The sequence below is a fragment of the Drosophila ananassae genome, chromosome 3L (assembly GCF_017639315.1).
Source record: "Drosophila ananassae strain 14024-0371.13 chromosome 3L, ASM1763931v2, whole genome shotgun sequence".
NCBI lineage: Eukaryota > Metazoa > Arthropoda > Insecta > Diptera > Drosophilidae > Drosophila > Drosophila ananassae.
In genome coordinates this window covers 7,899,231-7,920,903 of record NC_057929.1, presented here as the reverse complement: position 1 = coordinate 7,920,903, position 21,673 = coordinate 7,899,231, and the positions used below count along the sequence as shown (strand labels likewise).

Below are 21,673 nucleotides of genomic sequence, written 5' to 3'. Positions count from 1 at the left end.
CATCCTGTCATCTCGGCGGGCTTAAGGTAAACTCCAATTTGCCCCACACACACACACACCCACACACTGTGAAGGAGCCGCACCATGTGGCATGCATTCATCTCGTTCGGTTGAGATGTATTTTTCGTGCTCATCCCCTTTTGACACATGTTGTTTGAACTGCTTTCGATTTTTTCCCTCAGACGTTCGAACGAGAACGTCTTTTTACTGTAATTTTCGTATTCTGTCTCCCATATCCCTATATCCCCATATCCCCATAGCGTCTTGTGTTGGTGTTTTTTTGTATTTTGCCTTTTGATTTTTTGCACACTTTGTTCTGCTCTGCATACCGACTTGACTCGTTTCAAAATTGGGTTACAGACCCCCAAAAACCCCATCACTCCTTTCCCCTCAAAAACCCAAAAAAATACGGGGAGACCACACAACAAAAATATATGGCACACGGGCAGCAAATAACAAAATCCGTTTGACGGCGTAAGCTCCATGAGTCAGAGGAGGAGCTGCGCAGAATTGTTGCACTGATTGCTGCTGCTAAGTCGCTTTTTTTTTGTTTTTTTGTTGGTTGATGAAGGAGAACCTCTTCTGCCACCCACACCTTCTCCTTTTTCCTTGACTATACACGATTTCTCTTTCAGCTGCTTCCTTGGCTCGTGTCTTTAAGCCAGTCCGCCCGCTTTGTTAGTTGATTTGCAGCATTACAGTTGTTTACGGCTCTTACACAGAAACCAAAAACTGCATCCTTCAAATCAGCCATTTATAGAGACATAGAGACTTGAGCCACATGGACATGAGAAGTCATTCTCAAGTCAGTCAGAAACCAAAAACTGCATCCTTCAAACCAGCCATTTAAGAGCCATAGAGGCTTAAACAAAATGGGCATGAGAAGTCATTCTGGTAGCCCTTCATTATATACTATTGTCATGGCTTTTAGTTTCCTCCCTTGAGAAGTTAATATCATAATAGAACTACCTACATGAAGTACATAAGTTTCAATCAGAAACCACAACACCCATACTATTTAACTTCAGGTTTTAAATATCAATTAGAGCTTGTTTCTGATTTCAATGAAATTGGACATAAGATTAGTAATCATTAATCACCGGAGAATATATCAGGCCCTATTTTGATGAAATGACGATTCCAGGAGGCAATAAGACAGAAATCACTTAAATAAACACTGAAATTAATGAAATAATACACTACCCTGATTAAAATATTCCAAAAAAAGGTTTTTTTGAATTAGAAATTTTCTAAAAACTTAATTCTAATCTACTTTTATCAAAGAAACACTGTTATTTATTAAATAATACACTACCCCTAAAGAAAATATTTAAAAAATAGGTTTTTTGAATTCGAAACTTTATAAAAACTTCCTTCTAAACCCCTTTTATCACCCGTTTTTACCAGTTAACCCACCAGATTTGTTTCGGTGTAGACCATGGTTCGAAGCTTTAAGAGAGCCCCCACTTGGGGTAAGCTCTCTTGGCGGCTCACGGTTCCGTGATCGCCTCGCCATCCATATGCGAGTCTCTCCGCGATCCGGCGAGCTCTGCAGAGGCGTTAACGTGTAGCCCCCCAAGTCGAAGCTGCGCTCACTATATTCCGATCGGTCGTAGCAGCAGGTTCGCAAAGTTCGCAATTTCGAGCGCTACGAGCTGTTTCGAGCTAGTTTCGAGCAGAAGCAGCAGAAGTCTGTCGCCGCCTGGCTCGGTTTTTCGGCTTTTGAAAGAAAAAAGGGCGCGCGAGCGGATACGCTATATGGTATATTTAATCGCGATATAACGGATCTTAGGCGAACTAGTTTTAGAAGGTGATACTGCCGCCGATTATTGCGAAATATTGCGCAACTAACTAACCGAGTGAATCGTCCATATAACTGTTTTTGTGTGAGAGCGCGCCGAGTGAAATTCGATATTAAAACCACGATCAACGGCTCTAAAAGCCGTTTAAAAATTAAAAAAAAAAAAAATCAAATAACTTATAATAAAACCCCCCTAAAAAAAAAAACCAGATTAAAATGGCGTCCTGCGTCAGCTGCGCCAGAAGTCAACAAAACCAACAACAACCTGAGCAGCAGCAGCGACGCAACTGCGGTGCCGGCGCCGGCGCTGGCAGCCATCAAATTCTGCACATTTACAGCGCGTGGGCGTGGATCACGCTCCTGGTCGCCAGCGCCGCCATCGTCCAGAGTGCAGCGGTCTCCTTTGGTTAGTTTCCCAAAAAAATCCATTGCAAATCATCTAAAAAAATATGAGTCTGGGAAAATCAGTCCTCATTGTGTGCAAACGGTGGGAATCCAGAGAGATCCAATGGTGAAATGGTGAAAGGGTGGGAGGATATCTAGTGTGATGGCTCTGATAGAGGAAGGCGCCTCCGTAATTGCGGCGCCTGAAGTGCTCGTTTTTCCATAATTGCGATATTTCGAGATTTCCAGATTCGGGGAATCAGTTTCAAGTACCAGACTGGGCCAGAAGAGGTACTGGAAGAGGTACATCCCCCTCTGCAACCAGACGAAAACTTTCATTTCATTGTTTGGACGGACTTCTTTGGTGAATCAGTCTAAAGTATCTGGTAATAAGATCAAGTCTTTAGACGAAACTTTCATTTTATTGCCAAAACTACAGTCAAAACTGAATAAACAATCAAACATTAAAACAAAGTTTCCACTAAACCCCTAAATAAAATCATTAAAAAGTTAAATTTATATTCTTTTAATATGTTTTCTTTATTAAAAAATCAAGTTTATGATCAAGCATCAACTAAAAATAGACAAAATATACAAAACAATCTATAGGTAATAAAGATATGGCTTAGAAGTGATCTTAAACCCGTTCGTCATCTGTACTTTTTACTGTAGTTGCTGTGTGCTCTTCTAATCTCTGCGAGTAGCTTCTTTTTTAGTCATCCATACTATATCTGTCCATAAAGAATAGCCATGTATTATGAACCACTGTCATTTGTTGTGTGTGCTTTTAATTTTATCACCGATTATTGGTTTCGGAAACCGGTTGTCTCTGGCTCCCCAGCACCCGATCTTAACCGCAGTTGACCCTCCAACCCTTCGCCGTTGGGGGACATGCGCACATGGCTCCGACAATGATTTGGCTTTAATTTCTGCCGAAAAGCCAGATTCGATTACCAATTCCCCTGGCCCTCTAGGCCTGTCTGCTGCTGATAAGCGTTAAGTTTTGTGACTCACTTAATGGATGAAAGCTAGGTGGTGGAGGTTGGGACGGCCTCAGTTGCAATAAAAATCGAGAAAAGCGAGAAACCGTAAACACGTCACGCGGAAGTTTTACGGCAAGAAATTAAATAAAAAAAACAATAACAATGTAATGCAAATAAAAGAAAGAAAAGTTGCTATTTTTGTGAAACCTAAAACAGAAAACACAATGAGGGGGGGGCACAAGTCAGAAAAAACAGAAACGACTCAGAAAACGCAACCCAACCGCCAGACGACCTCATTGCCGCCATTGAAATACAGTTATGGCCCAAACAAAGAGCCAGAATGGCAAGCTACACGATCTGTATCTGTATCTGAGTCTGAGTCTGCGACTGAATCTGTTGCAACAGAGCGGGTTAAAGCCGAGAGATCAAAGTACACCCGTCGAGGGCCAGTGTTCCATTGACATTTAAGTCTAAAAAACTTCAAGTACCAATTTAAACACTTTTTTGTTGAAATTTGAAATCCAGAACATGAAACCCCAACTTGAACATCCACGCGCTCTGCTTAAATTTGAATTCAAATCTATAAACGAATCTCGATTCTGGGATATTGTTTACTCTTGGAATACAATCACGTGGCGCGTTTCGTTATCCGGACAGCTTTTATTTTTATTTTTTTTTTTGGCAAGCACAACAAACCTGGAGGGGTGCCCGGACACCGGATTGCTGCTGAGTCGCAGCAACAGTTTTTTGGAGCCAAGAGCGTAGCGTTATTTATTCGCCCATAAACATTCATATGTATATTTAGCCATAGCCCACTGTACATACAGTAATACTGTGTATGTGTGTGTGTGTGTGGAGGAAACTGGTTTGAAGCTCTGTTTTGCCGTTTCTGTTGTGGAATATCAAATAGAATTAACATATGTTGCCAGCAGCAGCCATCTGTGGCTTGTAGAACTGCTCCCTCCCAAGCTCCAAGCTCCAGTTTTTTATCTACAGCTGTGCCAAAAAGCTGCTCGATATGCAACTTCAAGTCATCTGGGTTCAATTGGTAGCAATACCCCCAACCCGACCCATCCAAAATTCCCCAATTCCCACACACGCCCACCGGTTTTGCGATTCCAATTCGAACTCTCCGTCTGGCGCCTGAACTTTTTTTGCAAAAAGATCAAGCGCGATAGAGAGACGGGAAATCGCTTAATTAAAATGCAAATTGTCTAGAAAAATGATAGAAATAGAAAATAGAAAATAGTTTACAAACTTGAACTCTGTTAAGAAATTCTTGAAAATATCTTTAAATCGCTTCTAGGGGGTGGGGATTCGTTCTGCAATTATTTCTGCAATTCTTCTTTTCTGCCAAGCGCTGAAATGGGGCTTTGATTTATGTATGCGGCCATTAGAAGTCATGTTCAACTGGCTTCCACGCCACACTGACTGCTTGGCCAGTTAAGCAGCAACAGTTGCCGTTAGCTCTGGCAATGTGTTGCACGCAACAGCAGCAGCAGCAGAACCAGCAATCGCAACAGCAATAGCAGCAACATCAGTGGCATCAGAACTAAGAACCGCAGCAGCTGTAGCAACAAACGGCTAGTTCCTTGCCTGAATTCTTGTTTATAGTACAATTTTTTTATTTTGTCGTTCTTTAGCTGGGCAAATAGACAAATGACAACGACAACGACAACCACAGAAGCAGCAACAGCAACAGCAACACAGAGAAGCAACAGCAACATGATGACACATTCGCTTGACCTATTAGGAAAATTAGTACATGGCGGTTGGGGGAATGGAAATGGAAAAGTGGGATGGCGGGTGGTTAGGTTGGGTGGTTGGATTGGGCGGTTGGGTGGTTGGGTGGTTGGGTGGAGCGGGAAAGGTGCGAGGCCAGAGAAAGAGACGATGACAGAGACACTAAGCGAGATAGCGACAGGGAGAGAGCAAAGGAAGAGGGACAAGCACTTAACCCTTGCCATTCTGACTTTGATAGTTGACCCAATTTCAGCAGCTACACAAATAAAAAATAAAGCAAATAGAATGATTTGTGCCCAAAGCAGAAGATGAAATGCTCTAAGAGTGGCAGAGAATCTCTCATATTAAGAATTCTATTTAGTATATGATCTTTTTATATTTAAAAATACATCCTTATTCCTCAAGTTTCCTTTAGCCATGCTTATGAATATTTGATTTCTTGAATTGCAAGACAAACTCTCAAGTTCAGTTAAGGGTTTTATAGTTTTATACCCAAGTTAAGAAGAGAACATCTACATCGCAAGATTATTTTATGAAAGTGCCTTCAGCAGACACCGAATAGGATACTCTTCAAAAAAAGCTCTTCAAAAAGGGACGAACTTGAGGTACTATCCCCCACATCCCTGGTAGATATATGCTTCCATTTAAAAATGAAACTTTTTAGTTGGATATTGGCTGGATAATACCTGAAATGGATAAGAGTATAACAAACTGCACTTTCCGACTGTGTTTTTGTTTGTTTCTGTTTGTGCGTCGAGTGGCGTTCACTCGGCTATGTGTGTTTCCACTGTTGCTGTGTGTGTATGCGAGTGTTGTGTAATTTTTAACAACAACTTTTTTTCGAGTGTCTCTCCATCGTGCGCTTTTACTGTTCCCTCCGCTCCAGGGCTTTGTAGCCAGCCCGCCAACCCGTGGTCCTCTGTCCCCTCTCTGGTTCTGCAGGCAGCCGGGCGTAATTATGACGAGTGAGCAGAATCCGCAGCATCCAGCACCCAACCATCCAGTATCCAGCAGCCAGCATCCAACATTCATCCATCCATCCAACATGCAACACGCGTCCGCATCGCGTGGCAGCCACAGAATTTATTATGCCCAGTTGCCACTCAAACAACAAACAAAAAAAGCCCTCAAACTGCTTGACAATCTCTGCACGAGCAGTTGCAGTTCGCTCTTGGCCAAGTTCCGTTTTTGTCTAAATCTGAATCTAAGTCTAAATAACAACTCAAAACTGGCCCACTCGACTGGGGACTGGCTGGCTCTGTGAATGGGCTTAGCTTAGATAGGGCTATATGTTCGTATAACAACTTGTGGATCGGCGGCATTGACTACGCATTTTAATGTGCCCTTTTCAAAATTGAAGTGGTGGTGCTGTTGGCTGCTTGACCTACACACAGATACTATATACACACCAGCTATATAGCCAGCTAAAGATACACATCGCGAGATATTGGCAGATAAATAGACATACAACAGTTTTCAGTAAACTGTTTGCCCTGTTTGTCTAGCTTTGTTAGCTGGTCTGTTTGCTATTTGTGTTTAGATGTGCTTTGTCGGAGTCTCCGACCTGACCTTGCCTAAACGAATATCATTCGGTTGTTGGAGTAACTCTTAATGCTACGCAACTTAGCTTTCCCGGGGAAAGCGTTCTGCTTTCCCGTAACAAAAATTAAAACCTAAAATACACGGTTCTGCTCTGAAAACGAAGACAAATTATTAACGGCAGGTTTAGTGAAAAAATTGGGTGTAACTGGTGGTGGGCCCTTTCTTTCTTGCCCGCTTGGCTGGTTAACCCCGAATCGTAAACCCATTTCTATGAGGGAACTCCCCTTTGGCCCTAATGTACTAGCCCGACCGATCCCAAGTCGGTCAGCATTAATTCAAATGCTGGATTTATGTGTGCATTTAACTACGAATGGTTGAGTGTGTGCGAGTGTGCTTTTAACCCAATTAGCAATGACGCTTTACGGCTCTCTGTTGGCCATCAAATAAGCCTTAATCATTGCTTAACTGTGTGGCAGCCATTGTGCGACAGTGCTAATGGCTTTTCATTCTACAACAATTGCAACTAATTAAAGATTTTGTAGCTCGATGTAACTGAACCCATTCATGGCATAAGTGAATGGCTGCAATTTGTTTCAGAAAACTAAGCTCAGAAGTACTCTGATCCCAATAAATGGAATATGATATGAGAAATGCTATAAACAATGTGAGGTGTCTGTTTCTGACTAGATTCTTTCTTAATTTAAGCTTTAAATTTGTCACTAATCATAAATCAAAAATAAATAATTGTGGAAAATTAATATTGAATATTGCTTTTTAAAATATAGCTCTCCACTGAACAACTCTATCGACTTGAACCTATTTGTCATAATTGCCATATAAAAGTGTCGAAAGAGTGTCATTAACCCGATTGAAATTGAGTGCATTTGCTCTTAACTGTCGTTTTGGCCAAAAGCGATGATTGAAACTCCAGCAGGCAGCGAGGCAGCTGGCACGTGTGGACCAGACCAGACCTGGCCGATCCACTTGGCTATTAATGTCAAGTTCGAAACGAGAATTAGCTGGTAAATTGCACCCCCCATACACATGAGGAGAGTACGAGCATGGGGAGTAAATGCAAATTGTTTTTACATGGGCAGGCGAATAAAATTTTTAATAGTTCGCAAAAGCTGTGTGGCAATTGCCCAGAGCGGGGCAACGAATAAGAGCGGGGGCGGCCAAAACAAACAATAATAATAATAACAAATACAGGGACTGTTGCAACAGCCCACAGTAATAATATAATAATAGTATACATACGTACATATGTGGTGCAGTCACTGACCCAGAATATGGATGGAAATATGGTTGTGGATAAGTTTGTGGCAGACAATGCAAAAGTAGTTTTCCTACCCGAACCCACCAGACAGGCAGTTGGAGAATAATGTGCCTGCGCTTGTATTTGTATTTTATTAATTGAAGTACTTAATAGTGGTTGTGTGATTCTTTAACCTTTGAGGCGCAAAGTTCGAGAGCGAGTGCAAAATAATTGAACAAAGAGCCCGAGCCCCTCTACTTCTGCCACTTGCCACTGTTTCTGTTGCTGTAGTCATTCAATTATTGTACTAGAGAATCCATTCACATTAATTAAATTTTGGTTTCATCACCGATGAAATTTGGAGCGACCAAATAAAAGCGAAACAAGTGCATGAATTGGAAACAAATATTGGGAGCGCGATAAACACCTTTCGGCGCCATCCAATCCACCCATCCATCCATCTGTCCATCTGTCCATCCATCCATTTTCATTCCAATTCACACAAAATTTTCTATTTTTAGAGTTGTCACAGCAAAGTTTTTTATTTGCCCTGAAGTTATTTATTGATTGACAACTTGCGGATTTCATCTGCATTGGACTGGGTCTGGGAGACTGGTTGGGGGATTGGCTCTGATAGCTTGGTTGAGTTATGGCTATGATGGATTCCGCATACAAATGGCTATCCATCAGACACCCCTCTTTTCAGCGCAGAAATTAACAGATCGCTGTAAATTCGTATTCAAGGCGTCATGTCTGCTCCACTAACTGAACTCACATCTCGTCTCTCGGTTGTCTCTTTCAGGGGGTCTGCTGTCACATCCGACTTTCAAGCCACTGTGCAGTGCCCAGCACGAGCACTTCATCGAGAGCGATGGAAAAGAATCTAGTCTCATCATTGAGCTCAAGCCGGGCACCTACGGCATGGAGCACGCCTCCTGCTCCCGCATCCTGAGCGCTCCGCCCAACTACGGGTTCATAGTGCGTCTGATCCTGCCCAAGCTGCGGCACAACCAGCCCCCGGAAGCTGCCACCACCAGTCCGCCCACCAACATCATGGCCCCCTCGAACGGGAACTCCTCGAAACTCCGCCGGACAGCCAAGTCGAGTGGAGTAGTAGAGGCCGGTGCACCTCTGGAGCGACTGAACTCAACAGCATCGGGATCCAGAGTGCTGGGACGTACCTGCCCATTGAATATTGTAAGTAAAGGAACATTTTTACAAAAACTAAAGTCTAAATTAAAATTTTGAGATTTAAAGGTGTTTGTTTTTTTAAGTTTCCTTTGATTAAAAAACACTTGAACAAGCAACAATGGTTGCAAGACCCTAAAAAGGGAATTTTTTAGGAGGAAGTTTTTTTATTTAAGCCCCACTCTATTTCAGTTTAATTTTGTCTCTTTTTCAGTGTAATTGTCGATAGGTGATTAGTGCGAGGTTGCCATTTTCTGCACCTTCCGGTCGAATTATATACCCGCCATTATATATATCTGCGAGTTTCTTTTATCTCGATCATCACTGCTTGAATATGGCGGGCACTTGGCTGGCTGGCTGGCATCTGCGCATGCGCGGCATTCAAGTGTGAGAATCTCAACCGAAAAGTTCAAAAGTCTGAACTCATAAATACATGGCCAGTATATTTCCACAACTAAGAATGCTCCTACACCTGCCTTATGACTTCATCGTTCATCAAATTTGTCATATTATTATTATATCATTCGTGGAGTGTGCCTTTAATGTATGCCGTGAAATTGAGAATTTTCGTTTTCGATTTCATTGTCAAATAGATTAAGTTTGTAGGCTGCAGCAGCATTACACGCTTATAGGCTATATCTGTTGGTTATGCAAGTATAATTTAACGCTTGACATTGTTACTTTTTTGTGGCTTTCCTATGAGACAGTTTGACATCTGAAATTGTCTCCAATTACCCGCCGACTGTCTCACGCTCGGCGGTCGAAATATGTTTGCCGAAGCGTAATTCGTCAGCTGATCATTGACATTGCCAAGGTGTTCTCGATCGAACAAGAAACTTTCCATTTAACTCTACCCATGTGCTATTGTCTGTGGACATTGACATTCAAGCAGGTGGAAATATTTCACTTTCTGTCAAAGACAAACTCTGGAAACCCCATGGTTTCCTATTTAAGTTTGGAGTGTAAACAGAGACACTGTTTGGTGTGAAATAAAATAGTAAACTTTCAATTTTAGAGTCTAAGAATAAGTGGAATTGCTTACAAAGTCTTGAGAAGTGTTACTCTTTTGGCCCTGAATTGCTTACCATCCCACCCATCCCATCCCATTTGCATAAGCGCGCCAGTTTCAGCCATTTGGCTGGGCCTTTTTTCATATTTGAAACACGTTTGTCTCATTTGGCCAGGGAAGCGAAACGCAACAAATGTAGAAGACTAGCAGCCGTAATACTAGCAGCTACACCAATTGCAGCAACAAAAACCCAACAGCAGCAACACTTTCGACTGACTTGGACTGACAGACTGCCGGACTCACTCACTGACTAGCTGGCTGGCTGGCTGGCTGACAGGTAGCGTCGCCATAAAAGCAAACTATGCTTCTGAAAACCGTAGGATTCGGAACGAGTATGAGATTGGGGAACTGGGGTAACTCGGGGGATAGGCAACCACGTTTGCATGTCAAGTATAGAGGCTCTTCTTTGTTCTGTCGACGGTGAGAAGTGCAAATTGATGCGTCGCATCGCATAATTACAGAATTTTCTTCCTCCTAATGAGAAGACTAGAAAATCTGGTAAATACTGCGATGCACGATGCACTGCACGATAATGATTGTTTTTATAGTTCTTTGAAGAACTGGTTTAACCGATGTTGTTGCTGTTGTTCCACCTAGCGACGACACACCTTTACTAATTGTTGTTTACCGAGAATGAGGACTTACAATGGGGACCACCTAGTTGGCCCGAGTTATTGAACCTGAGCACAAAGCGACCTGAGACCCAGTGTCTATAGCTTTGTAGAGTCCATAGCTTATCAAGCGGACTGTTCACTCCGCACGTGACGCAACCAAAAAAATACGAATAAAAAAACCAGAGATTCTGAGCCAATATTAATGGATATATATTTTTATATACCCAGGCAGCTCGTAGTTCTCGTATCTGGCGTGGCTTTCACAGGTTTTTGTTTTGTATTTTTCCAGCGTAAATATTTAATTTTGCATTATGTGTGTTTGCCTCTGTCGTGGATTCGCAGTTTTGATCGTTGATTGCCGGGCACAGATCGTTTTTTTCAACTCAGCCATTCATGTCACGTCCGTATATTAATCGTGTGGGCGTGGCCGAGAGGCGATCTTTTAGCGATTTGGCAGTTCGATCGTGTAAACTGTTTGCTCGCACGTTGGACTTACGCACTTAGACACGCTTTTAGCCAACACCCCCTAATTTTAAGATTCTATTTGCGATTCTATAATTAAAATCGTGTATTTATGCCAAACAGTTTAGCTCCCTGGACCCACACACAGCGCAGTGGAAGGTGGATCCCTGCCAGCTGGAGGACACCGCCTCGGAGATGGAGGATCCAGTGCGTCTCTTTCACGGCCGTGTCAGGATCGTCTGGGAGCACGGCCTGCATTCCCTGCGCTCCAAGCTGATGGTCACTGTTCTGGGCAAGGGCGAGCAGTGCAAGGATGGCAGCAAGCACCAGTGTCTTAGAATCGGGTGAGCAGTTCTTTATATATATATTAAAAAACAAGACTAACTCCAACTTCCTGCAGGGATGAGCCCCTCCTGTGCATCTCCAAGGAGCTGGCCTGCGATGGCATAAGACACTGCCCGTACAGCAACGAGTACGACAGCGATGAGGACTACGAGCTGTGCTCGAAACAGCATCGCCCTGGCGTTGGCAACCTGCCAGCCGGACTGGAGTCGGACCTGTTCGAGCAGTTCGCCCTGGAAGTGTTCCGCAATCTGTTCGCCAACGATGCACCCACGGCCCCGGAGGATCAGCCGGCACGTAATGGAAGTAATGGAGCCCTGGATAATTCCACGGCGGTTACATCGACGACAACGCTGCGCAAAGTGCACACCAAAGATATGAAGAAGCCCGGCGGCGACGGGTCGCCCAATTCCATTGGTCCCAGCTTTACAACGGCGGCGGACGGAGAGTCCTCCCAAAAGCCGGATAATGACACTGTCGACGTGGGCGGAACAGGAGCTGGAAGCGGCTTCACCCGTCGCAATTCGACGCGCACCGGCGTGCACTCGGACCTGTCCAAGTACGGGCCCTGGGGCTACCTGATGCTGGGAATGCTCCTGTGCGGCGGAGCCCTGCTCATCTGCGGCCTCTGGGGTATGTTGCATTGCTCGCTTTTGTAGTCCAAGTAAGGCACAGTCATTGAAATCGTTCTCTTGTCGCACATATCACAAAAAACCGAATCTATGACTCCTGTGCTATGACCGTGTCTAACTTTCCGCTCGCTGATGCTAAAATTTCACTATCCTGTATCCTGTAAACATTGTAATCCCTCAACCCCACTATTCCCTCTAGTTGTCTGTTGTCGCTTGAGCTCTCACATTGAAACCATCCGTTCCCTTGCAGCCTCCGCGTCGCAGCATGCGGTGAACAACGAGCGGGAGGCGGCGCTGGCCGCTGCCAATGGATCTGGGGGTGGGGGCTTGGACCAGCTGGGCGCCACCTCGCCACCCAACTACGAGGAGCTCGACCCGCCACCGGCATACTCGGTGCTCTTCCCCAACCAGAAGGCGGCCAGCAGCAACACGTTGAACTTGGATGCCGCGGCTGCCAGCACGACAACAGCTGCAGCAGCAGCTGCCGCAGCAACAGCAGCAGCCGCAGCCCTGGCAGGCGCCACTGCCCTGCCACAAGGAGCAGGTCCTGTGGAGCAGCCACACCCGCACCCACAACAAAGCCCACACCCGCAGGAACAGCCAACGAACTAGCCCGTAAGCCTGACAAGAAGGTGTCGCACCTGAAAATCGTAGCTTTAAGACGAAAAAAAAGGAAAAAACAAAAAAAAAATCATCTCTTTGACTGACTCTGATGCAATTAGATTAAAACCAATTTAGTGATAGCTCTAAGATGTGACTCTCTATATGTATGTGTTAAATGTTTGACTACGCTAACCTAACGATCCTGTGCAACCGTCCTGTTCCGAGAGAATTGAGAGAATACCTGTATGATTAAATGAAAAAAAATGTAATAATTATTGTAAAAACTGCAGCTGCAGCAGCATTAACTGACGAATCGACTAACCATTGTATTTCTGTTAATTTTAAATTTAATGTGATATAAATTTAATGCTGAAAAACTGAATAAAAAAATCAAATGTGTAAGGACTCACTCCTGTTTCTGTTTCCAATGGTGTGGAAAAAGGCACTAATTTCATGTATATTGAACAGAACACAGTCTAAAACATCAAATTTTAATATATATAGATTATAGATTTAGAAATTTAATCAATTCCAGCATAACAATGTCCGGTAAATAATTAATGGATTATTTTATTCACTCATCGCATAAACATAGAATCAGTAGGAGTTCATTTCGTTGCATACTTCTGGGCGGCCTGTGATGGTAGGAGCTAAAGAGATTCCCGCCCACACAGTAAAAAAAACACTACACGTTTTGTTTTTATTATTTTTTTCACATCGAATTCAACATCTTTTTTATTTGCAATTCAGGTAAAATAACAGGGTCGCTGCGTAGAAGCGGGAAATCGGTAATGGAACTGGAAAGGATGTGTGTGTTTTGGTATTTTTTTCACATTCAAATTGCAGGTGTGCTAATGAGTTCTGTTTCTTGCTGTTTGCAGCTCTGGTATTTGTTGATATATTACGTTGCACTGATATTATATTGTTCTCTGTTTTTTTTGTTTTTTTGTTTTTCACTAGTTACTGTTTACATGTACATAAATGTAGTATGTATGTTGCATGTTTGTTCTCCCCAGGCTGCTGCTCTCTACATAGTTGCAACCAGGTGCGCCAGGTATCGCCGTCCAAGTCGGTGCGCAATAACTCTGGCTTAGACTTAGACATAGCTTATGGCCCACTGCATTCGTAATGCTTTGAATTCCTTAATCGTACAATATGTAAAACGAAAGTACACACTAAAAAAAACCAGAAGCAGTTTCGCAAAGTTCAACCATGGACTTGCACAACTGCTGCGCTGCACTACGATTGCAATTTTCTCCTTTCGGGTTTATGGTTTAGTCGCAAAAATTCTACTACATTGTACATACATGCATATGCATTATATATATCTATATACTTAATTGCCAATTTCAGCAGATTTGATGCACGCAGCTTGCCAGCCAGCGATTATCCTGTTTGAATTTAAGTTTTCGGCATTTTTTGTTCGCTTACATACTCATAAGATTTGGGCGTTTTCGTGTTTGTCGATTCCATTCATTTTACAATACAATTCGGTTCCTTACTCTCTAGATGTGATCGTAAATACTCGTTACTCGATAGATACATCGTACAATTAATTGGGTGCAGTATGTGGATATTCTTTTTCTAGATTTGGGATTTGTGCAGAGTTCCCCCTTGATACCTTCTCTCAGAAGTCCTTGTCGTCCTTCTATCGTTCTTCTGTGGTCTAAGCGGGGCTTTGGAAAAACACTCTCTTAATTACTAACTAATAGGCCATAGGGTACACTTAGAAAATAGTTGTTTTTTCTTGTTGTTTTGTTCTTGTTGTTGTATGTGGTTCAAGAAAATGTTAAATAGATAAAAAACGTTTTCTGATAAAATGTCTTGTTCATTGTTGTGTCTTGTATTCAAAAGTCATTCAAATTCAAAATCTTCACGCACAAGGAGTCTTGCACTAAAAAGTTCTCATATATTTTGGTATTTGGTTTAAATTTTTTATTCTTTAGTTAGCTTACGCACTACAAAATACTTGATAGTTTTTTTTCTATACTCGATAGTTTCGATTTTGTCGATTTTTAGTCGATTTCTTTGTCTAGAGCCCTACATTTAGTTATCATGTAAAATTGGACGCCAAAAAACAATTAACAAAAGTGACGCAAAGCCTTATACTTAAATCTTTTATGAAAATTCAATTTTAATTCTCAAATTGTTTTTTTCTGGGGGTCTTGTGTGTCTTTGTATTTGTGTAACTGTGGGGTGTAGGTGTGTGTACATGTGAGGGTTCAGCTCATTGTTTTTTTGGGTACTTTTCAATAAATAAGGCCAGTGGATACGCATACATCATAAAAGTACAATTCATATTTATCATATTCAATGTTTCACATTGCTATACAAATCTAGTTAGTTTACAAAAAGCGCTTCTATCGAGTTCTCAACACATACTTATCCATACCGTATATATAGAGCATATATATACGCCTTCTAGTTGCCGCAAATAATGGGGAAAGCTTCTATCTTTAACGATCCTTGCAATTACCATTTAACTCTCCCTCCGTTTAGTTGACTTCAAAGTTGTTTGGTATAAAAAATAGAAAAAATTTGGTGACAATAAAAACGGTATTCCTCATTTAGTTTAACCCGACAAGTGCCGAAAGCACTTGTCCCCTAGATCCTTTATCCTTTAGACCATCCTTTAGACTCAGTACTAATAAAATCGATTTAGCTTGCTACAGAGTAAGGTATACATATAGATGTTCATACTGGATTATGAAACGCGATATGAACGGCTTAATACATATGCACACGTTCGACTTAATACTAGTTCTTTTCTCTTGATTTTAGTTTTTTTATTTGTTCTATTGAATACGCTGTTGATTGCTTAAAAGTTGCTCGAAAATTAGTGTATCTGTTTGTTATATTTAGTTGGATATTGTTCATTGAACTGCAATGCTGCGGCATTTGTAGCGATTTGAAGCGAATTAAAAGCACATTGATTGTATACATATGTGTTTGTGTGTTGTTCTTAGGGAGTGGGGACTGTCTCTACACTAATCGAACCTCTGATCAATTCGTTACTAATCCTAACTTTCATCTTCAAGCCTCGACATTTCCTCGACTAAGTTGTTTTGGTCATGTTGCAGTTGCAGCTTGCAACTTGCAGTTGCAGTTGTTCTTTGATGCTGCTGATGTTGCTTCTGCTGTTGCTGTTGCTACTGCTTCTGTTGTTGTTGTTGTGCTGTTTTCCAATGGTATGGCTGTAGTTGTTGTTGTTTAAGTGGTTTTCCTGTTGCTGGAGTGTCAGTTTTTTTTTTGTTTTTGGGTTTCCTCGTTTCATTTTTTTTTCTTTGGCGACAACGATGAGTGGATGTTACATGCACTTGCCCTGCTGAAAACCAAAAAGCAAATTGTGCGGATGGACGACGACGACGACGACGAAGACGAGTGGGTGGAGTGGAGTGGGGTGCTGGAGGGTGGTTAAGCTTGATAGACACCACCACTGCCACAACGGATGAGCCGGAATCCCCCGCCAGCTGGAATGTCGGATGGTTGTCTTGGGTTTTTTGGCGGGACCCAGTTTGTGCGTTTCGCAAGTCTCTTGGATAAGTTGCCTCCCCACAAAACATACATATTAACAATAGTTGCCATTGCCATTGCCATACCACGGAAAGGTCCAGCACCATCAGTGCGGAAGCATCAGAGGCCTCGCCGTGCTACTCAGTCTGTGATGTGGAACCTTCTCTCCCATTCCGGTCCCACTGCCGCTACCGCCTCCGTAGTCCTCGTAGCTCAGCAGCGGCGATATCTTCAGGCCCGTCTTCTCCGGAATGATCTTGAAGTGCGGTTGATCCGCACTCACCAGCAGGGGCCGTTTCATCGACGAGTGCATGTACTCGTGCGGATGCTGGACCGGAAGCGGATGCGGGGTGGCTGAGCCTAGGGGGCGCCGTGTGCTCGGCATGTTCATCTTCTTGCACGGCTCCGGCTTGCTCTCGTAGTTCATCTGGCAGTTCTCCGGCGAGTACTTGTTGGGCTTGTAAATGGAGAAGATGTTGTTAATGAGACTCAGGGCCGAATGGCCACCGGCAGAGGGGTGGTGTATTCCGGCAGTTGGCTGCTGGGTCAGCACACTGCCCACCGTCGGGTGGCTGTGCTCCGGATAGAAGTTGTTGTACTGGTACGAGGGCAGTGTGTCCATGGTGGGGTAGACCTTGTGGCCGTACCCGTAGCTGGGACGCGGATGGTGGAAGGCAGAGGCGGCTGCGCCAGCGGCATTATCAAAAAAAGGATATCCCCCGGCAGTTGTCGAGGACTCGCTGGAGTCCAGCTGGGGCGGGGAGGGCATGCCCTCGAGCAGCGATTTCTTGATCATTAGACGCTCGTGCTCGCGATCATGGATGTCAATGGGTTGTCCATTGTTATAGCACCTGACGTTCACGTTCTTCACTTTGAGGCTACTGTGCATGTTCCGTCGCATGTCCATGTTGATGGGACTGGGCGGCTTGTCCAGTTGCTCCCAGTACTTCTCCAGGTCGATGTTGAAGTCCTCCAGATCGATTTCCGTGGTGTCCGAGCAGGTGTCCTCGTCGAACAGGCTGTTGCATGTGGCAGCGGGTGGTGGCATCTCCAACAAGGACTTGCTGCGCGAAGGACGAGGGTAGTTGGCTGACGGATATCTTCTGCCCGGACTCCGGGGCGCAGCTGCAGCGGCCAGGTAACGCTCATCCTCATCCAGGAACTTGTCCTGCAGCATTAGCCGCTCTCGTTCCGCTCGTATGAAGTGCTCCAGGTCAGTGTCGTAGCGGCAGTGCATGTGCTCCTCCTCTTCGGCGGCCGGATGGTGTCCAGGACAGTGGCCCGGCGGCGGAGCTCTGGAGCTCCTGGCCCTTGGAGCTGGCTGCGGCAGCTGCCTTGGCGGGCGGTGGCAGCAACAGTCGTCAGCGGCCGAGCAGCAACAGATGACAGTGGGTGGGGCAGGTGTCCTCTGGCGTCCCGCGCTCCGCTCCTCGAACAGCCAATCCGCGGCACTCAAATTGCGGTTGCTGCCCGTCCTTGTTCTTGGCCTCGATCCTGGATAGATATCGTCCAGGAGACAGCGGGCACTAGTGCACTGATCCCGGGCGCAGCAGCGATGGGCCAGGGTCCTCTCGTCGAAACTACTGCTGCACAAGAGGCTCATGTTGCGCCTGTAGGCTTCCCTTTTCTCGCGCCGGGTATTCGTGGAGGGCGGCAGTTCGTAATCAATGATATCGAAAGGCATAGTCTTGGTGGTGGCACTGAAGGAATAGGACTTGGGCACGCCGGCTCGGTTCTTGAGTATGGACGTGGTGGGTTGAGCGGCCATTCCACCCGTCCCCGTACCCGGCCCAGAGCCACTCGCACTTGCCACTCCACCGCCCGCCTCAAAGACATTGCCCTCGAAGCACCAGCTCTGGGATTTGGGATATTGGAACTCCTTGCAGCTCTTGGAGCGATGCAGTCCGTATCCGGGGGATCCCTCACCCTCGCCGCGGCGCTCTTCTCCCGCAACGCCACCGCTCTTCTCGTCCAGCTCGTGGATGTCCCGAAGCGGACGAAAGGGTCCGTACTTGAGGACGTCGGGCACATAGTCCTCGTCCATGTCGTCCGACCGATTTGAGTAGATGTTGTCGGTGTACCAGGTGGGGTCCAGCTGCTTGGGTCGAGGCTTGGCCTGCATTAGTTTGTCCCGCTTGGACTGACGGTAGCTTTCGAAGCAAATGCCCTTCATCTTCTCCAGCTTTTGTTCGCGGATACGTTCCCAGTTCTCCCAGTTCTTGTCGTTCTTGTTCCGTCGTCCCGAAAGGATTAGTACTTCCCGGTCCTTGTCCCAATCGGCGCTGCCCTCGTCGCCATAGTCGATGTTCAGGCGCTTCGTTTCTACGTCCGACTCCCTGGGTATCTGGTGGTGGTGCTGTGTGGATGTGGAGACAGGTGGTGCAGATGGGGCGGGTGCAGCGCTACTAGTTGCTTGACTTTGGTTGTCGGTGACTACGATTCTAATCCTACGCTTGGTTTTGTCCGTCGCCCGAGACTGCGACGATTGCATGGACGACTTGTAGGGTCTGTCCCGCTCGTCAGAGGGCGGCTCGTCCTCTTCTGGCTGTCACACCTCCTGCAAATACTTGATCGGGCAGTAGCCCGATCCGTGCTCCGCGGCGCGGATCATCACCATGCCGTTTACCTCATCGCCGGTCTGGTATTTTTCAAATAAAGTTATGTAAAGGATTGAGGGTGTAATCATGGGCGGTGCAACTCACCTGGATGACAATCTGATCTCTCAAAAGGGTTAGATTCTCGCCACGTTCACTGTCGGAGACCTGTAGATTGTGGGTTACCTGCAGTGGCTTCTCGTTGGCATTCAGACGCACACAGTACTTGGAAGGAAAGTAGCCGACGCGTCCAAAGACCTTGCCCTTCCACCAGTCAGGATCTGAGTTGTCGATGACAGTTACCTGTTTCAGCAAAATATTTAAAAGCTGTATCAGAGTGTTAAGCTTAAATTCTAAAACCTAAAACTTAATGAAAGCCACTGACTAGGTACTAAGTTCTCTTGAAAATATCAATGGGAAAACAGCACTTATCGATCCGTGTCGTAAATTCCCACAGAAACCCTTCATAAAACAAAAGTTTGACTTTCCAATGCTCTCGTATCCTGCAATCCGGCAATCCGGCAATCCTGCAATCCAGTCAGTTCGCGAACAAGGACAGAGCCCAAACAAAAGCTAATCTGTAAATATTGAACACTTTGCCGGCGGCGGCGTGGGCGTGGGCGGGCACTTGCAATCAGAGAATGTACACACAAAAGTCGGTAACTACATACTATTATTATTTCTTCTTATACGCCGTTTGTTTTACCCTGTTTGCTTAGAACAAAAATAAAAATAAATCCTCTTTTTCACATATTTATATGCTGTGTCCTGGATGATAAATACACAAAGTTTTGTTCGGCATTGTGTTCCTTTTAATATTGAATAAAGAACATGTGCGTATGGGTATTTGTTTCTGATTTTGTTATAGCAATTTCCTGGGCAACCATTGTGAGAGCTAAGCGCTCCGCTTAGCGGATTAAACAAAGCACAGTGTTTATTATTCATACACCCACTCATACGCTCGTTTATTTCTTCATATTCGGCCGAGTGGATAGGGACAGTAGGATGTCCATTTGCCTGATTAGCTCACCTTATAGCCAGCCTTGAGGTCCAGTTCATCGGCATGCCTAGCCTTGAAGTTGTAGATGATAACGTACAGATTCGTGGGCAGCAGGCGATGGGTTTTCTTAGTGAAATAAAACGGTATTTGATTAGTTCATACGTTTGGCAAGTGCCTGAAATCAGTCTAAAATGGAGCTGGAGCAAAATAAAGACTCGAAATGAAGAAGCTTGGTGGGAGTGGGGGACTACCTGGGGATGTCTTACGGGTGAAAGGCACGGCGAAGTGCTAGCCGAGGACTGAGACTTCTCCATTTCGTCCGGTAGGTCGACGCTGCCGCCACGCATTCCCCGGGTGGCGTAGAGCAGCTTGCGGCCCGGATGCGAGGGGCTCGATGGTGCTGTAATGGTTTTGGATGTGTTAATCCCTGCTCCAGGACAGGCTCAATTGGTTTTGGTTTTGGTTAATCGAATGCAAGTGGATGAACGAATAAAAAATACAAACAAGAAGAGCCAGATTCCATGAAAAAAAGAAATAGACAATATATAGATATTGCACAGGTACAGATAAATTATACACATATACGGTACAAAAGGGGGGATTAATAGGTTAAGAAGGTATATCCCCGTCGAAATTGTGAGAATGTGTGGTGTCAGCAGATGAAGTTAGTCTACTATTAGCATTTAGTTTCAAGTGAAATCTTTAAGCGTCTATCAACTACTAATCGAACTACTTAACCAAAGATTACTCGATTGTTACTCTTTTTTTTAATCTTATTTTCAACGTATTTACAATTAAAAGTAATTAATACAAAAGTACTTTAATATTATAAGCAGTAAGCAAATAGATAAAGTCATTGGGTGTTCAAGAGTGTTACAGTGTCGATATAAAATATTACATACTATAGTTGGGAAGTTAGAGAGATTTAGGGGGAAATTTCGTTAGAGAGAATCGTTAGAGGAGGCCAAAAAAGTGGGTGGTGGCCCGTGGTGGGTGGTGATCGGAGGTGGTTGTTGGGTGCATCGTTCGTCGGTATCCGGAACCGGAGACGTAGTCAGAATCGGGCTTGGGGACCGGGACCGGGACCGGGACCGGAGGACCGGGAAACGGAACTTACTGGTTTGCTACTTACAGTGCAGCCTGCTGTTGTTCGACGGCGGAGTGCTGTGCTCCAGGTGGCCTCCAGAGCCGCCATGATAGTAGCCGGAGCCGGCCGATGTCGAGGCCCCCGTGCCCGGAAGTTGGGCTCGACGCCTAAACTGGCCGTGAAGCTCCGAGGATTCGGGGGAGTCCAGGCTCAGGGATTTCATGCGTAAATTCAACTTTTGGCGACGCGGTGAGTGCGGTGCTGTTGTAGTTGGTTTTTGTTATATTTGATTGGAGGTTTTTTTTTATATATTTGATTGATTTTTTATTGTTGTTGTGTCGGATGTTGTTGGAATTGAATTATTCGATTGGACAATACACAACATGAGAGTTTTTTATTGGTTCGTTCGCAAAAAATGGCCGAGTAAGATGTGGAATAGAAATTATTTGATTTTAATTTCGTTTGTTAAGCATTTGGCTAAATCTAGTGCGTCTACTAATAATCTAACCAAAACCCAAAGAAATAAGAAGGAAAATCAAACGAAATCGAAATGTAAGCATAGAGTCCTTGGTGACCTTTCACCAGGACCTTGACAGAAAGTAAGCTCGGAGACGGGCAAAGGTCGTTTCATGCCTTTCCCTTGGCCAGTCTCTTGAAAGTATATCTTCTGGCTTGCAAGTTGCAACATACACGAGGCACGTTCAGATAGAGACAGCAAGTGTATTGTAAGTGTGTCCAGTGTAGTACTTATTATCCCGTTTCAGTTGCCACACAAAAAACAAAAAGCCAACTTAAGAGTCCTTCTTTGCTTGTTGTGAGTGTGTGTTCAGTTTTTTGTTCAGTTTTGTGTGAAAATAATGA

At 44.5% G+C, this 21,673-nt stretch overlaps 2 protein-coding genes across 2 annotated transcripts in view; one reads left to right on the top strand and one right to left on the bottom strand.

Moving 5' to 3' along the window:
- The first annotated feature begins 1,570 nt into the window (after positions 1–1,570).
- Positions 1,571–13,023, top strand: LOC6494729. Its single transcript, XM_001959740.4, has 5 exons — positions 1,571–2,207; positions 8,511–8,905; positions 11,165–11,385; positions 11,442–12,016; positions 12,266–13,023. Exons 1-5 carry the CDS (start codon positions 2,018–2,020, stop codon positions 12,625–12,627), a joined length of 1,743 nt encoding a protein of 580 aa, XP_001959776.1. The 5' UTR covers positions 1,571–2,017; the 3' UTR covers positions 12,628–13,023.
- Positions 13,024–13,315: 292 nt separating this feature from the next.
- Positions 13,316–21,673, bottom strand: part of LOC6495881 — a 74,026-nt gene continuing 65,668 nt past the window's right edge. Inside the window, 5 exon segments of the mRNA XM_044715205.1 lie at positions 13,316–18,769; positions 18,834–19,028; positions 19,756–19,851; positions 19,992–20,125; positions 20,858–21,073. Of these exon segments, the coding sequence (XP_044571140.1) occupies positions 16,187–18,769; positions 18,834–19,028; positions 19,756–19,851; positions 19,992–20,125; positions 20,858–21,073 (3,224 nt within the window). The 3' untranslated portion in view covers positions 13,316–16,186.

Excerpts from the sequence above, each read along its gene's own strand:
- LOC6494729 (XM_001959740.4), top strand. The coding sequence starts at position 2,018 with ATGGCGTCCTGCGTCAGCTGCGCCAGAAGTCAACAAAACCAACAACAA. Across the intron at positions 2,208-8,510 it reads GAGTGCAGCGGTCTCCTTTG|GGGGTCTGCTGTCACATCCG; the intron begins GTTAGTTTCCCA and ends TGTCTCTTTCAG. Across the intron at positions 12,017-12,265 it reads GCTCATCTGCGGCCTCTGGG|CCTCCGCGTCGCAGCATGCG; the intron begins GTATGTTGCATT and ends GTTCCCTTGCAG.